This window comes from Rhinoraja longicauda, chromosome 6 (assembly GCF_053455715.1).
Source record: "Rhinoraja longicauda isolate Sanriku21f chromosome 6, sRhiLon1.1, whole genome shotgun sequence".
NCBI classification, from domain to species: Eukaryota; Metazoa; Chordata; class Chondrichthyes; order Rajiformes; family Arhynchobatidae; genus Rhinoraja; species Rhinoraja longicauda.
Window position 1 is genome coordinate 77703211 of NC_135958.1, and position 17466 is coordinate 77720676.

The 17466-nt window shown below is 47.9% G+C and overlaps 1 protein-coding gene across 2 annotated transcripts in view; it reads left to right on the plus strand.

Moving 5' to 3' along the window:
* Positions 1-17027, plus strand: part of aspscr1 (ASPSCR1 tether for SLC2A4, UBX domain containing) — a 175065-nt gene extending 158038 nt beyond the window's left edge. Inside the window, exons 15-17 of one of the 2 annotated variants that reach the window (XM_078401391.1) lie at positions 1682-1751; positions 11053-11228; positions 16018-17023. In XM_078401391.1, the coding sequence (XP_078257517.1) occupies positions 1682-1751; positions 11053-11228; positions 16018-16028 (257 nt within the window). In that variant the 3' untranslated portion in view covers positions 16029-17023. Of the gene's footprint in view, positions 1-1681; positions 1752-11052; positions 11229-16017 lie in introns of both variants that reach the window. The other variant, XM_078401392.1, reaches the window with a different exon arrangement.
* The last annotated feature ends 439 nt before the right edge of the window (positions 17028-17466 follow it).

The following is a 17466-nucleotide window of genomic DNA, read 5'->3' on the forward strand; positions in this document are numbered from 1 at the left end:
GCTTTGCTGTGCACCCCTTGACATTTTTCACATGCATAATTAAGATAAATTATAGCTTAGTTTAATGAATGGGACGGCTGGTTTAAATACCTTCACTGGTCTGAAATATTTAATTTTAGTTTAGAGTTTAGTTTAGAGTTCCAGCGCGGAAGCAGGCCCTTCGGCCCACTGAGTCCGCACCGTCCAGCGGTCCCTGCACGTTAACACCATCCTACACACACTAGGGACAATTTACATTTACACCAAGCCAATTAACCTGTACATCTGTGAGGTGTGGGAGGAAACCGAAGATCTCGAAGAAAGCCCACGCAGGTCACGGGGAGAAGGTTCAAACTCCGTACAGACAGCGCCTGTAGTCAGGGTGGAACCCGGGTCCCTGGCGCTGTGAGGCGCTGTGAGGCAGCGACTCTACCTCTGCGCCAGGCCTGTGGGTTAATTGACTTTTGTAAGATTGCCCCGAGTGTGTAGAATGCACTAGAATGTGGGGTAACGTACAAATCCTGTGAACGGGTGATTCATGGTGGGTGTGGAGCCAAAGGTCCCGTTTCCACGCTGTATCTCTAAACTAAACTAAAAGAGATAAAGTAGAATGGATAGGAGCAAAATTGAGAAAATGGCACTGTGTTTGGTGTGGTATTTTAATGCTGAATTGGTGGAAAAATAAGAGAAACATGAAGCAAGCTGGCACGGGACGGCTCTCTGTGCCAAATTATTGTCATTCTTGTGTTTGCTCAAGCATCTTGCCAGCCCACAGATATTATTCTTGTACTTTTGCATCACGCTAGAAGTTCCAGCGCAGGCCAGCGTGTAACACAGGCGTGGGACCGTGAGCTGAGCTGCAACAGGGGAGAGCACAGGTTTGCATCCTTCATGTACTGAACGCCTGACCACCATGGCAGTGGCAATAGAGGTGTTGGGTCTGACTCACAATGGAGACAAATAGCAGAAGCAGCTACCTGAAGAAGGGTCTCCGCCCGAAACGTCATCCATTCCTTCTTTCCAGAGATGCTGTCTGACCTGCTGAGTTACTCCAGCATTTTGTGATGCCTTCGAAGCGGCTGTTGAGGTTATAGTGCGGCATACACAACCCAGACACAGTGCACCGACATCACACAGGCCAGCCTTCCCACCATCGACTCTTATCTGCACTTCACGCTGCCAACATCATCAAAGACTTGTCCCACCCCGGTCATCTTTTCTTCTCCCTGCTCCCATCGGGCAGAAGGCAGAGAGGGGATCAGGATTGTGGTAAAGGCAGATTTAATGATGACATTTAAAAGACAATTACATGGATAGGAAAGGTCTGGACTCAAGCAAGTGGAACTAGCTTGATTTTGCCACTTTGTCATCAGGGATGAGTTGGGCCAAGGGGCTTATTTCCATACTGTTTCGCTCGATGACTAGCTACCTCTTTCTAACCTTTCTGGGATCAAAACACTTTACATTAAGTGTAGACACAAGGAGCTGCAGATGCTGGAATCTTGCGGAGAACACAAAGTGCTGGAGTAACTCAGAGGGTCAGGCAGCATCTGTGGAGGACATGGATAGGTGGTGTTTTGGGTCGGGGCCCATATTCAGTCTTTAAATGTCTCAATTCAGTATTGATCCCCTTTACATGGAGGTCCCTTTTTGATCACGTGCTAGTTTTCTGAAATATTTTCTCTCCTCTTATCCCACTTAGATCACTACTTGTGTGAAGAGTTCCAGAAGCCACTCACCTCTGTTTCTCAGGCAGACCTTGCTGTAACCAGGTTTGTACCTTCATTCCAGCAACATTTCCTGTGTAGTTTAACAATAAGGGGCAGGCCATTTAGAATGGAGATGAGGAAAAACTTTTTCACCTGGAGAGTTATGAATCTGTGGAATTCCCTGCCTCAAAAGGCAGTGGAGGCCAATTCTCTGGATGCTTTCAAGAGCGAGTTAGATATAGCTCTTAAAGATAGCGGAGTCAAGGGATATGGGGAGAAGGCAGGAACGGGGTACTGATTGTGAATGATCAGCCATGATCACAGTGAATGGCGGTGCTGGCTCGAAGAAACCGATTGGCCTACTCCTGCACCTATTGTCTATTGTCTATAGTCTTTTGCTAATCCATAATTGCAAGATCATTTGTGGAACAAATTTTCTAAAATTAAGATCTTTCAGATTTTGATTGTTCAATGATCTTTCCATCGCCTTATACACTTTTGAAGTCAACTGCCTTAATGGTTGAATGGTGCCTTATTTGTCACGTGTGCAAGTGCACAGTGAAATTCTTTATGCATGTTTGCACATGTGGGCACGCCTTGTTTTGGCCCCATTTCCAAACACCGATCCGCCCGCATGCTCGGTCTACTGGAGCGGCTCCCGATCCAGGCGAGCCCCAGGCTCCTGCAGGGCCTTCCTCCGTCACCCTCGACTGGATCGGCCCATGAACCGACATCCCTCTCCTCTCCTCTCCTCGCCTGGCCATTTATGTTTCCCGCCTCCAGAATTTTCTCTAGAAGTGAGGAAATTGTTCTTTGCGTCAAAATGAATGAAGCGCCCACAGTGCTGGAGTAACCCAGCGGGTCAGGCAGCATATCTGGAGAACATGGATCGGTCACAATCCGCAGCCCTTCAAACCTGGCTTGCACCTTCTGTTCTTATCTCTGGCCTTTGTTCCAACCTGCCTGCCTGCCAAAAAAATCCCTCTCGACTGTGTCGACCTATTACCTGCCAGCCTTTGTCCTGCCTCTCCTATTTTCCAGCTTTCTTCTCTCCCCCTACAATCAGTCTGAAGAAGGGTCTCGACCCGAAACGTCACCGATCCATGGTCTCCACAGATGCTACCTGACTCGCTGAGTTAATCCAGACTTCAGAGATGCAGCGCGGAAACAGGCCCCACGGCCCACTGAGTCCGCCCCTGCCCCGTACACTAACACTAGGGGCAATTTACAGAAGCCAATTAACCTACACACCCGCACGTCTTTGGAGTTCGGGAGGAAACCGGAGCACCTGGAAAAAACCCACGCAGGTCACAGGGAGAATGTACAAACTCCGTACAGGCAGCACCCATGGTCAGGATGGAACCCGGGCCTCCGGCGCTGTGAGGCAGCAACTCTACCACTGCGCCTATCCTCACCCTCCCCTATCATGGCAAGTTCTTGCAGGCTCAGTCCCACGGATTAGATGATGCAGTGTTGACAAATTGAAAATGAATGGATGTATTTTTGTTGCTACACTTGACAAATAGAACATTTTTGATTTTATTATTCAGTGCACAGGAACCTGCTGACACAGTGGTTAGCGTTAAAATGGTCTTTGTTTCACTAACTGGACACCGCTGTAGTCGCTGGCTGGCATTTATAACCCACTGAAGCTGAAATTGATTATGTGTGATAGTGATACTTCACCGTAAGAGGTGTTGGATGAATACTGGGATAAGACATTTTGGGGTTTTTTAACATTGTGATTTGGTTGTGAAGGTATTCTGTTGTTTGAGTGCAAGAGTGCAGGTAATCCTTTACAGCTGTTGGTTTCACTGGCACACAATATCCATAAACACGTGTTTTCATCAACAATTTGCCTTTTCCATGGTTACTTATTGATCTTGAATAATATGAATATACAGCATTTTGTTTAAAAATGTGATTTATTTTGTAATCGGGCAAAAATCACAAAGTCAAGCACCTCAGTGAAGAGGTGGAAAGGGATTGCAAAATAAATTGCACATTTAAAAGTTTTCTCTGTTTGTTCCTGGAATACCTCGCCCAGAAAGAAATGCATCCATTAGTGTAAAGTGGGCATTTTGGAAAACACCAGTGAAAGAACCCCTTCATGTGCAGCCACAGAAATGCATTCCATGAGCAAAAAACAAACTGCTGGAGGAACTCAGCAGACCAGGCAGCATCTGTGAAGGGAAATAGACAGGCGCCGTTTCGAGTTGTCGTTCCATAATTTGTCTTTCAAAGACAATTTTCCTCTTCCAGTTTGGCTGGGTTTTTTAAAGCTATTAAATCTGACTCCTTTCAATAATGCAGGCATTCTGGTTACACCTTGCCTGTTGAGACTTATTTTCCCTTCATTAATCTAGTTTAGTTTAGTTAGCTTAGTTTCTTGTCACGTGTATCGAGGTACAGTGAAAAGCTTTTGCAGCATGCTAACCAGTCAGCGGAAAGACTGATCATTACATGATTACAACCCAGCCGTCCACAGTGTACAGATACATGATAAAGGGAATAACGTTTAGTGCAAGGTAAAGTCCAATTAAAGATAGTCCGAGGGACTCCAACGATGTAGTGTGTAGCTCAGGACTGCTCTCTAGTTGTTGGTAGGGTGGTTCAGTTACCTGATAACAGCTGGGAAGAAACTGTCCCTGATTTCTGGAGGTGTGCGTTTTCACACTTCTATATCTTTTGCCTGATGGGAGAGGGGAGAAGAGGGAGTGGCTGGGGTGAGACTGGTCCTTGATGATGCTGCTGGCCTTGCCGAGGCAGCGTGAGGTGTAGATGGAGTCAATGGAAGGGAAGTTAGTTTGTGTGCTGGGCTGGGCTGCGTCCACGACCCTACAATTTCTTGCGCTTGGATGGAGCTGTTCCCAAACTTATCCCAATGGAAAAAATTCAAGGTCTACTTCAGGCGTCATCTGGCACATTGTGGACCACACTGGCCACCATCTTGTGGAAGGTAGGGTCATGGGAGAGACTGCAGCACATTTACTCGAGTTGAAACAAACAAACTGCTGGAGGAACTCGTGTAAGAAGGAACTGCAGATGCTGGTTTAAACCGAAGATAGACACAAAAAGCTGGAGTATCTCAGCGGGACAGGCAGCATCTCTGGAGAGAAGGAATGGGTGATGTTTCGGGTCGAGACCCTTCTTCGGACTGGAGGAACTCAGCAGGTCAAGCAGCATCTGAGGAGAGAATGGACATTTCAGAGCAAATGGAGTTGAAGCAGGAATAGGCACAAAATGCCGGAGTAACTCAGTGGATCAGGCAGCATCTCTGGAGAAAAAGGATGGGTGACGTTTCTCCACTTTCACCCATCCTTCTTCTCCAGAGATGCTACCTGACCCACTGAGATACTCCACCACACCGTGTCTATCTTCCATTGAAACAGGAATGATTGATTGACTGAAAGACGCAGCATGGAAACAGGCCCTTCGGCCGACCAAAGTTCACGCCAACCATCATCACCCGTTCACACTAGTTCTACGTAATACCACTTGCACTCCCTACATACTGGAGGCAATTTTACAGAGGGCCAATTAACCTACAAACCCACACATCTTTGGAATGTGGGAGAAAACGTGCAAACACGACAGACAGCAGCCGAGGTCAGGATCGAACCGGGGTCTCTTGCGCCGTGAGGCAGCGGCTCGACCCGCTGTGTCACTGTGCTGCCCAGCGAGGGGCTTTTTTAAATGGAATAACTACAGAAGCCAGGTTGAGGAATCTGAAGACAAATGTGGAGAAATCTGAAAAGGGCTTCAGAAATATTGAATGTAATAAAAAGGAACTGCGGATGCTGGTTTATACAGAGTGCTGGAGTCACTCAGGCAGCATCTCTGGGAAAAATGGATGGGTGATGTTTCAGTTTGGGGCCCTTCGTCAGACTGATTGAGGGGCAGCACAATGGCACAGCGGGTGGGTTGCTGAATAAAACGGCGCAAACCGGGTCAATCTGACTACGGCGCTTCGGCTGAGTTTGGACGTTCTCCCCGTGACCGCGTGGGTTTTCTCCGTGTGCTCCGGTCTCTCCCACACTCCAAAGACGCACAGTTTTGTAGGTTCTTTGGCTTCGTACAATTGCAAAACACAACACCCCCCCCAAAACACACAAATGCTAGTGTACAGTGCGATCGCTCACCCCCCCCAACCCCCCCGAAGGGCCTGTTGCCGCGCTGTATCTCTAAAGTCTAAACATCCACTCAATTCTAGGTACCTTTCAATGAGGTCCCTTCCTTCTAAACTCCAGCGAGTACAGGCCCAGTGCCGTCAAACATGGCATGGACTCGTTGGGTCGAAGGGCCTGTTTCCCCGCTGTATCTTAACGTCTCAAGTCTTTCAAAAGCATGGATTTGTTTTGGTGACGTAGATAGGGAGGAACTGTTTTTGCTGAGGGACCGTTCACAACCAGAGGGTCAGGTCCATGGTGATCGTCAAAGTGTGGTTGCTTTTTTGTTGAGCCGTGAGTGTAACGATTGGCAACGTGATACCTTGAAGTGCTTTGGAAGCAGATGTAGGAACTTTCGAATGGGGTCTGTATATGTACTTGAAAAGAAGAAATTGGCAGGGCTGTGGGGAAAGTGGAGAGGAGTGGCACTGATTGAATCCATTTTTCAAAGAGCTGGCACCGGTACAACGTGGCGAATGGCCTCTTGTTCTCCGATTCAAACTCTTGCTTCCAAGAACAACTAATAATGGTCTCTAAGTCTGCAAATTTTGCACACATTTCAGCATTTCAAAGAGGAGAAACTTCCTAATATAGGTAACATATGGCTTTCCATAGGGCTTCCTTGACCAGACCCTCCACAGAAATGTGCCTCTGCCGAGATGGTATTTATTAATTACTTGGACCCAAACTCCAAAAAGAGCCTCCTGCTTTTTAAAAATTGTTAATCCTTTGAGCTCAATTCCTCAGCCCATCGAAGGACAGAAAACATATGCAATAAGAACCAGTAATTCTGTTTCAGCGCAAGACTGTGCTTTATTTTATAAACATTTACAGCCAGCTCCTGGTGGCATTCAGGGTAAATTAGATAACAAACCTTACCTTGCCATTTGATGTCCAACCATCATCTTACGTCGACTCAGGAGAATGCAGATGCTGGTTTACAGAAAAAAGATACAAAGTGCTGGAGTAACTCAGGTTGTCAGGCAGCATCTCTGGAGCGTTTGACAGCACTGGGCCTGTACTCGCTGGAGTTTAGATGGTTGAGGGGGGACCTCATTGAAACTGACAGAATAATGAAAGGCATCGATAGAGTGGATGTGGAGAGGATGTTTCCACTGGTGGGAGAGTCTAGGACCAGAGGTCACAGCCTCAGAATTAAAGGGCGCTCTTTTAGAAAGGAGGTGAGGAGGAACTTCTTTAGTCAGAGGGTGGTGAATCTGTGGAACTCATTGCCACAGAGGGCTGTGGAGGCCAAGTCAGCGGATATTTTTAAGGCAGAGATAGGCAAATTCTTGAGTAGAACGGGTGTCAAGGGTTATGGGGAGAAGGCAGGAAAATGGGTTTAGGAGGCAGAGATCAGCCATGATTGAATGGCGGAGTGGACGCGACGGGTCGAATGGCCTAATTCTCCTCTTATAACTTGTGAACTTGTGAGAACATGGATAGGTGATGTTTCGGGTCAGGACCCTTCAGATCTTGTGGTCTGCAGGAATTTACTGAGATTGTACCATTTTTCATCAGTGGATAGAGAGGGTTGGTTGGACATGAAATAATTGGGAGTGAATTGGATATATGTAGAATGGATATCCGTAATTTCTTTGATGATCGTACACCTCTATAAGATCACCCCTCATCCTCCTGCGCTCCAAGGAATAGAGTCCCAGCTGTCATATGAATGATTCTGCACTAAAATATGCTGGTGGGCAGAGACGCAGTTCGAGCCAGTATCCACTACTGTGGGTCATTATGGTTGACCATCCAGTGATGTGCTGGTGCAGAACACAGACAAAAGGCCAAACAAAGATGGACACAAAATGCTGGAGCAACCCAGCCTGTCAGGCAGCATCTCTGGAAAAAAGGAATCGGTAATGTTTCGGGTTGAGACCCTTGTTCAGACCCATTTTCAGTCTGAGGAAGAGTCACGACCTGAAACGTCATCTATTCCTTTTCGCCAGAGATGCTGCCAGACCCGCTGAGGCACTCCAGCATTTTGTGTCTATCTTCGGTGTAAACCAGCATCTGCAGTTCCTTTCAACGCAGACAAAAGGCCCCACAGACCCCCGTCGGTAAAGGCCACAGGGTGGAGACTACACGATTCGTCACGCGCGGATGACGTTGAAGATGACGTTGGTTCCCAGCAGATGGTCTGAGGTACACTGCCAGAAGCCAGGCCCATCATGAGCGGTTTTAGAGTCATGGAGTCATTGAGTGGTACAGCGTGCAAACTGGCCCTGAGGCCCAACTTGCTCACACCGGCCAACATGTCCCAGCTACACTCGTCCCCCCTGTCAGCATTTGGTCCATATCCCTCCAAACCTGTCCTATCTATGTATCTGTCTAACTGCTTCTTAAATGTTGGGATAGTCCCAGCCTCAACTACCTCCTCCGGCAGCCTGTTCCATTCATGCACCACCCTTGGTGTGAAAAAGTTACCCCTCAGATTCCTACTAAATCTTTTCCCCTTCACCTTAAACCTATGTCCTCTGGTCCTCGATTCACCTACTCTGGGCACGAGACCGTGAATCTACCCGGTTTTGGGCCCCATATCTGAGGAAGGATGTGCTTGCTGTTGGAGAGGGTCCAGAGGAGCTTTACGGGAATGATCCCAGGAATGATTGGGTTAACATGATGAGCGTTTGACGGGTCTGGGCCTGTACTCGCTGAATGAGGTGGGACCTCATTGAAACTTACCGAATAGTGAAAGACCTAGATGGAGTGGATGTGGAGAGGATATTTCCACTAGTAGGAGAGTCTAGGACCAGAGGCCATACTTACTTACTGCTCATTATGCCTCCTGGCATGTAGGGCAACCACGAAGGTCCTCCACTCCTGTCTGCTCTGGGCTAGTTTCTGGATGCTACCCCAGGTCAGTTCCATCTTCCTTTCAGCTTTCACCATTGACATTCATCCTAGCGTCTGGCGATAGCCCTGGAAGTCCGTCACGCCCAGTAGTGTTGATTCCTTCAGTTGTTGTTTGAGTAACGTATTGGTTGTACGAGGCGGGGTTGTTAGCCCTGTGCTCAACCCTCAACCTGGAGGACCAGTGGATCGCTCTTCGTCTCGTCTCTACCCTTCGACCTGTCTGTCCAGCATGGGAAACCCTAACAGGAGCCGAATCTCCCGCTGGCACAGCTCTAGGGGTCACTGAGACACAAGAGCTCCCCGACCACGACAAACTTGCAATCCAACGGGGAACTGAGGCCATAGCCTCAGAATAAAAGAACGTGCCTTTAGAAAGGAGATGAGGGGAAATGTCTTTAGTCAGAGGGTGGTGGATCTCTGTTCATGGCCACAGATAGCTGTGGAGGCCAAGTCAATGGATACTTTTAAGGCGAAGATTGATAGATTCTTGATTAGTAAGAGTGTCAGAGGTTATGGGTTGAAGGCAGGAGAATGGGGTTGAGAGGGAAAGACAGGATCAGCCATGATTGCATGGCAGAGTAGACTTGATGGGTGGAATGGCCTCATTCTGCTCGCAGAACTGATGATGAACTTGGCAGCCAGCTGGTCAGTCCATCCCACATCTGGGAATGATGAAAGGCCAGAAAGAGAGGGATGTCTCCTGTTTCAGAAAATTAACTTGCCCTCCCTACGCGTTTCCCCTTCAAATTCTGCACTCGCCATTTGGCTGCCATTGGCCTCTCCGCTGGGAAATGGAAGAGTTCTTCCATGACTTTGACATCCGTGCTGCCCCACGGTCTAATCAGCCTGAAACCGGAGACGAGTGAGTGAGTGAGTGAGTGAGTGAGAGTCATGTGCCTTCTTTCCCAGCAGAATGCTGGAGTTGGCAACGGCGATTTCACAGAACCCACATTTATAGCGAAGCATCACAGAAACAGCTGAGTCTGGGAAGCAGAGCGTAGAAATCAGCTCCTTGTTGCTTTGTTATTGACACCTTGGCAGTTGGTGGTCCTTTACTGAGGTGCCAGTGAAAACAACTGTATTAAAGACATCTTATAAATACTGGTGCACCAAAGGTAACTTTTCATTCTTCACGTTACTGTTCTCGACCAGAGCAAACAGCAGATAGGGCAACACAGTGGCGCAAGGGGCAGAGTTGCCGCCTCACAGCGCCAGAGACCCCGGGTTCGATCCTGACCTCGGGCGCTGTCTGTACGGAGTTTGTACCTTCTCCCCGTGACCTGCGTGGGTTTTCTCTGGGTGTTTTCCTCTGTGTGTTCTGCCCACATTATGAAAACGTCCAGGTTTGTAGGTTGATTGGCTTCGGGAAGTTGTACAATTGTCCCGAGTGTGTCGGACAGTGCTAGTGTACGGGGTGGTCACTGGTCGGCACGGACTCGGTGGGCCGAAGGGCCTGTTTCCAAGCTGTGCCTCTAAAGTAAAGTATGTTTGTGTAGATCACATTATGAGCATTTTAAACGTTGTAGATGCAGCATGTAAACAGGCCCCACGGCCCACCAAGCCCACGCCGACCAGTGGTCACTCGGTACACTCGCACTATCCTACACATCGCCGGGGACAATTTACAATTTTACCAAAGCCAATTAACCTACAAACATGCATGTCTTTGGGATGTGGGAGGAAACCGGAGCACCCGGAGAAGAGCCCACAAGGATAACGTACAAACTCCATACAGACAGCACCCATAGCCAGGATCGACCCCGGGTCTCTGGCGCTGTGAGGCAACAACTCTACCGCTGCATCACCGTGCCGCCAACTAAGTTCTAATCCGCTCAACTGGGCACCTTGCTTATATTCCTCAGGAAGTCTTTCAACGGTGGACCATGGCCCCCTCTCAGCAGTCAGGTGACAGACGCACGTGGTGTAAAGACAGGTCAGATGGAGAGAGCAGGGCGGCTGAAGCAATGATAGCAAGCCGGAAGCACAGCGTGATTAGCGTGCTGGCTTTTGTCTGTTTGATTTAACCCCTGTAGCTTTGAGTCTCTCTGATCAGCTAATTACCTCCTGGGTCACAAAATCCGCTTTGTTCCCGGTGCTTGGGTTCCGTTCGAACCCTGCGTGAGTTCCCATGGCCTCTTAAGCTTTGAAAGCAGCGTCCAAGTTGTGCAGCGATCCGCCAAGGTTCATGTGCAGGAAGGAACTGCAGATGATGGTTTGCACCGAGGCCAGACACAAAATGCTGCATTAACTCAGCGGGACAGGCAGCATCTCAGGAGAGGAGGAATGGGTGACGTTTCGGGTCGAGACCCTTCTTCATTCTCTGTCCTCTTCAGCTCTATCTCCAGGCATGCAGCTCCTTCCACCAGTTCGCTGCCTTCCCATACAGAGCTTCAACCCTCTGCCAGCGGTGGGCAAGACGAGGAGACGAGGAGAGAGCCGGTGGAAACATCAGCAGCGGGCTCCAAGCCAGCCCACCCGAACAAAGTGCCCAAGTGGCTCAAGCTGCCAGGTAACAACTGCTGCCATGTTTCCATCTCCACCCTCTTTTAGTCCACTTTTTGTTTTAGAAAGCGCAGAAACAGAACCTTCAGCCCACCGAGTCCGCATCGACCGGCGATCCCCGCACATTAACACAAGCCTACACGCGCCAGGGACAATTTTACACTTACAGCAAGTTTACAAACCCAAGCCAATTAACCTACAAACCTGTACGTCTTTGGAGTGTTGGGGAGAAACCGATCTCAGGAGAAACCCCACGCGGTCATGGGGAGAACGTCCAAACTCCGTACAGACAGTAGTCGGGATTGAACCCGGGTCCCCAGCGCTGCAATAATACACAATAATAAGCACTTGTTTGCTGCCTGTGTCTCTCGCTTGCAGGACTGAATTCACCTGCGAGGCTGTGCGCTCTCAGAGTCATGGCGGTACAGCACAGAAACAGGACCTTCGGCCCACCTGACCCATGCTAACAAAGATCCCCATCTAAACTAGGCCTACTTGCCCAAGTTTGGCCCATATTCCTCTAAACCTTGCCCATCCATGTTTCTTTCCAAGTGTCTTTTCAAAGCAGTTGTAATACCTGCCTCAACTACTTTCTCTGGCAGCTTATTCCACGCATCCACCACACTTGAAGTGAAAGATTTGCCTCTCCGGTTCCTATGAATTCTCGCCCCTTATACCTTGCCTATAACACGGTGCCTGAAACTGAACACAATACTCTAAACGTAGCCTCAGTAATGTCTTATATAACTGCAACATGACCTCCCAACCTCTATACTCAATACTCTGACTGACGAAGGCCAATGTGCCGAAAGTCTTTTTGACCACCCTATCCACCTGTGACGCCACTTGCAAGGAACTATGTGCCTGTTCTCCTAGATCCCTCGGCTCCACGTCACTCCCCAGAGCCCTACATTTATTGTGCAACAATTATTCCAAAACTAAAAAAGCAGACCACGTTGAAGAGACACAGCAAGTTAGACGGCGTCTTTGGAGATAGAAACTGATGTTGAAGCTGGGTCTCGACCCGAAACGTCACCTATTCCTTTTCTCGAGAGAGTTACTCCAGCTTTTAGTGTCTATCTTGAAGCTCATTGACCTGAAACTCTGCTTCTTTCTCCAGAGACTTTGGCTGACCTGTTGTCCGTTTCGACCACGTTCTGTTTGTATTTCCAGTTGCCCACATTTGCAACTTTTTTTGTTTGTTTTTGCTCTTCAATTAATATTCTGTGTAATTGTTATTTCTCTTGCCGATGGGCGCCAACCTAAATTGCAACATGTAGTTATCCAACAACTCCTAAAGTTACCACTGGAATAGCGCAGTTTGTGGTAACGTCTCCATGTGTTTCAGGAGATGCTGGAAGCGATTGTTTAGTTCTTTATTCTGTTTTGGAGAGTAAACAGAGGCAGCAGGTTTAATTGCTTCTAAATTTGAACAGTCGGCTCAAATGAAGCCAAAAGTGAAGATGTGAGGTTTGGAGTTGGCTCCATCAAGCTTGGCGGCTCACCAGCCCTGGAGATGTTGTTGAGCTCGAGGAGTTTCAGCTGCTTGGGTTTGTGGGAGGATGGCTGGCTCATCCTAGCTCCTGCTATCGCTGGGAGAGCCGCGCGCCAACAGGTGAGATGTTAGATAACTCTCGTCTTCTGCCCCAAGCTGCACTTTGCCAGCCTCTCCGGCGTGTGTTTTTGGACAAATCCTGGCAGTGTTTTTCCACACAGTGGTGTTGAACGGTCTCAACTGTCAAAACAGATCTTATCGAAACATATAAGATTATTAAGGGGTTGGACACGGTAGAGGCAGGAAACATGTTCCCAATGTTGGGGGAGTCCAGAACTAGGGGCCACAGTTTAAGAATAAGGGATAGGCCATTTAGAACGGAGATGAGGAAAAACTTTTTCAGTCAGAGAGTTGTGAATCTGTGGAATTCTCTGCCTCAGAAGGCAGTGGAAGCCAATTCTCTGAATGCATTCAAGAGAGAGCTAGATAGAGCTCTTAAGGATAGCGGAGTCAGGGGGTATGGGGAGAAGGCAGGAACGGGGTACTGATTGAGAATGATCAGCCATGATCACATTGAATGGCTGATCATCCTAAATCAGTACCCCGTTCCTGCTTTCTCCCCAAGTCCCTTGATTCCATTAGCCCTGAGACCTATATCTAACTCTCTTGAAAACATCCACTGCCTTCTGTAGCAGGGAATTGCACAGATTCACAACGCACTGGGTGAAAACGTTTTTCCTCATCTCAGTCCTAAATGGCCTCCCCCTTATTTTTAAACTGTGACCCCTGGTTCTGGACTCCCCCAACATCGGGAACATTTTTCCTGCATCTAGCCTGTCCAATCCCTTAAGCATTTTATACGTTTCTATACGATCCCCTCTCATCCTTATTAATTCCAGTGAATACAAGCCCACAGTTACAGTCCCGCCATCCCGGGAATTAACCTCCCACACTCCAAAGATGTACAGGTTTGTAGGTTAATTGGCTTGTTATAAATGAAAAGATTGTCCCTGGTGTGTCTAGGATAGTGTTTATGTGCTGGGATCGCTGGTCGGTGCATTCGGTGGGCTGAAGGGCCTGTGTCCTCTGGTTCTAGATTCCCCTAATCTGGGTAAAAGACTGCTTTCGAGTTCATACCGACCAATGACACACTAGTTCTGTCCTCCAAGCTAGGGATAATTTACAGAAGCCAGTTAACCTCCAAACCTGTACATCTTTGGAGTGTGGGAGAAAACTGGAGCACCCGGACAAAACCCATGCAGTCACAGAGAGAACGTGCAAACTCCGTACAGACAGCGCCCATGGTCAGGATTGAACCTGGGTCTCTGGCAGCTCTACCGCTGCGCCACTAATGTCCATCATATGCATAAACCTTCAAACAATTTGTCTCTGTATTACTCCAAAGCAAACATCTTAAAAACAATAAAACGCAATAACCCAAACTGATTGCAACAATTAGCTGTTATCTGAAGAAGGGTCCTGACTTGAAATGTCACCTATCCATGTTCTTCAGAGATGCTGCCTGACCCGCTGAGTTACTCCAGCACTTTGTGTCTTTTTTTAGCTGCTGTTAATAATATTCTAAGTAGACACAAGGAACTGCAGATGCTGGTTTGCAGTCTAAGACACAAAGTGCTGGAGTAACTCAGCGGGTCAGGCGGCATCTGTGGCGAACGTGGATCGGCGACGTTTGTAGTGGGGTGGGAACAAACATGGGAGGGAGGTGGGGGCAGGACAAGTGAGAGGTGGATACAGGGGGGTGAGTATTTTTATTGGTACATGGTGGGACAAAGGCTAGAGATGAAAAAACAAAAGGTGTGAGTTGGGAGAGAAGAGATATGAAGTATGAAGCCAGAGGAAGGAAAATAGGTGGAAGGGAACGATTCCATACTGCCAGTGCTTTGGAAGTCGGTGCAATTAGTGGTGAAGAAAAGGAGAACTTGCTGTTCCTTTTCCAGAGCTCGTGGATTATCGAGGAGACCGCTCGGAATCTTTGATCTTCTGAAGAAATTGGCTGATAGCAGAAATAGCCAGCTTTCAGACACATAGTTGAATAAGAATGTTTCCAGTTGCACATGCCTGTTTAAATTTACAATCTGCACCAGGGTTTAGGTTAGTTTAGTTTAGTTTAGAGATACAGCCCGGAAACAGGCCCTTTCGGCCCACCGGGTCCGCGCCGACCAGCGATCCCCGCACATTAACACTATCCTACACCCACTAGGGACAATTTTTAAACATTTACCAAGACAATTAACCTACAAACCTGTACGTCTTTGGAGTGTGGGAGGAAACCGAATATCTCGGAGAAAACCCACGCAGGTCACGGGGAGAACGTACAATCTCCATACAGACAAGCACCCATAGTCAGGATCAAACCCGGGTCTCCGGCGCTGTAAAGCGGCAAATCTACCACTGCGCCACCGTGCCTCACCGCCACCAGTTAAAAAAGGATTTGCAGCTTTTCAGTGTAAAACGTCTTTTACACTGTGCAGTTTTTGTTTGTTTGAGTGTTTCAAATCATGAGAGGAATAGATCGGGTAAACACAGTCTTTTACCCAGAGCAGGGGAATCGAGAACCAGAGGACATGGGTTTAAGGTGAAGGGAGAAGATTTCATAGGAACTTGAGGGGTAACTTTTTTACACAAATGTTTGTGGGTGTATGGAACGAGCAGCCAGAGGGGGTAGCTGATGCAGGGACTATCACAACGCTTAAGAAACATTTAGACAGGTACAAAAATAGGATAGGTTTATAGGGATTTGGGCCAAAAGGTGAGACTCGTGTGTAGATGGGGCATGTTGGTCGACGTGGGCAAGTTGGGATGAAGAGTCTGTTTCCAAACTGTATGACTACAACTGAAGATAGACACAAAATGCTGGAGTTACTCAGCGGGACAGCCAGCATCTCTGGAGAGAAGGAATGGATGACGTTTCGGGTCGAGACCCTTCTTCAGTCTGCTGCAACTGCTTGGTTTCACTGATGTGAGCATGTTGAGTTTGAATAAAATAGATTATGAACTTTAGAAAAGGGGGAGCAAGTTTATTTTACACAGAGGGTGGTGGGTGCCTGGATCGCGCTGCCAGGGGCGGTGGTGAGGGAGGCAGGGACAATAGTGGCGTTTAACAGGCTTTTGGACAGACACGTGGATGTGGAGGGATATGGGTAATGTGCAGGCAGATAAGAGTTGGCCTTGGCATCATGTTCAGCACAGACACTGTGGGCCGAAGGGCCAGTTCTTGAGCTGAACTGTTCTGTGAGTGTCGGGCACTACATTGTACTCATTTTTATTTGTTCCCTCACAGGAAAACACTAAGATGAAGAGGAATCTCGGAAGCTGCAGATTAACTTCGAAGATAGCCAGGCGAATAACGTTGATTGCTTCTCCGACAAAGAACTTTTTTTCTGTTGCTTTTTTTTTCCCTGAAGAATTGAATGATCTGAAATTTAATAATCGTGTAAAAGATTTGTTCCTAGGGTTTGTTTCAAGGGATTTGCATCAATACAAATTGAAATTCAGCGCAAATGGAGCTCCTTTGTGAAACGCTTCCGTTATTTTGCTTGAATCGTTGCAAGAAATTTTTAAAAACGCATGCCAGAAAATAATACTTAAGTATTCGTCCAGATCAATACGTTCCTTTAAAAAGGGAAATCTTTGATGTTGCTGCTTTTCAAGTATTTTATTTCAAAGTGGGATGGAAGTTTTTTTTAATGCTGGTTCCTAGTATAATCTGAACTTTTTCCATCCTGGGTTCCAACAGGGGACGAGAGTGGGGTGTGGGGGTGCTGTGGTAGGTACCCCAGTAGGTAGGAGAGGCGTACACGTGTGTGAACAAGGCCTCACTGTGCTGTGGTATCTGAATGCTTCACAGCAGATCCTGCCGTGTGAAGTCATTCCATACCACGAGAGGAATAGATCGGGTAGATGCACAGTCTTTTACCCAGAGTCGGGCAATCGAGGACCAGAGGACATAGGTTCAAGGTGAAGGGGAAAAGATTTTATAGGAATCCGAGGGGTAACCTTTTCACAGTGGGTGGTGGATGTATGGAACGAGCTGCCAGAGGAGGTAGTTGAGGCTGGGACCATCCCATTGTTTACAATAGACAATAGGTGCAGGAGTAGGCCATTCAGCCCTTCGAGCCAGCACCGCCATTCAATGCGATCATGGCTGATCACTCTCAATCAGTACCCCGTTCCTGCCTTCTCCCCATACCCCCTCACTCCGCTACCCTTAAGAGCTCTATCCAGCTCTCTCTTGAAAGCATCCAACGAACTGGCCTCCACTGCCTTCTGAGGCAGAGAATTCCACACCTTCACCACTCTCTGACTGAAAAAGTTCTTCCTCATCTCCGTTCTAAATGGCCTACCCCTTATTCTTAAACTGTGGCCCCTTGTTCTGGACTCCCCCAACATTGGGAACATGTTTCCTGCCTCTAATGTGTCCAATCCCCTAATTATCTTATATGTTTCAATAAGATCCCCCCTCATCCTTCTAAATTCCAGTGTATACAAGCCTAATTGCTCCAGCCTTTCAACATACGACGGTCCCGCCATTCCGGGAATTAACCTAGTGAACCTACGCTGCACGCCCTCAATAGCAAGAATATCCTTCCTCAAATTTGGAGACCAAAACTGCACACAGTACTCCAGGTGCGGTCTCACCAGGGCCCGGTACAACTGTAGAAGCTCCTATACTCAACTCCTCTTGTTATGAAGGCCAACATTCCATTGGCTTTCTTCACTGCCTGCTGTA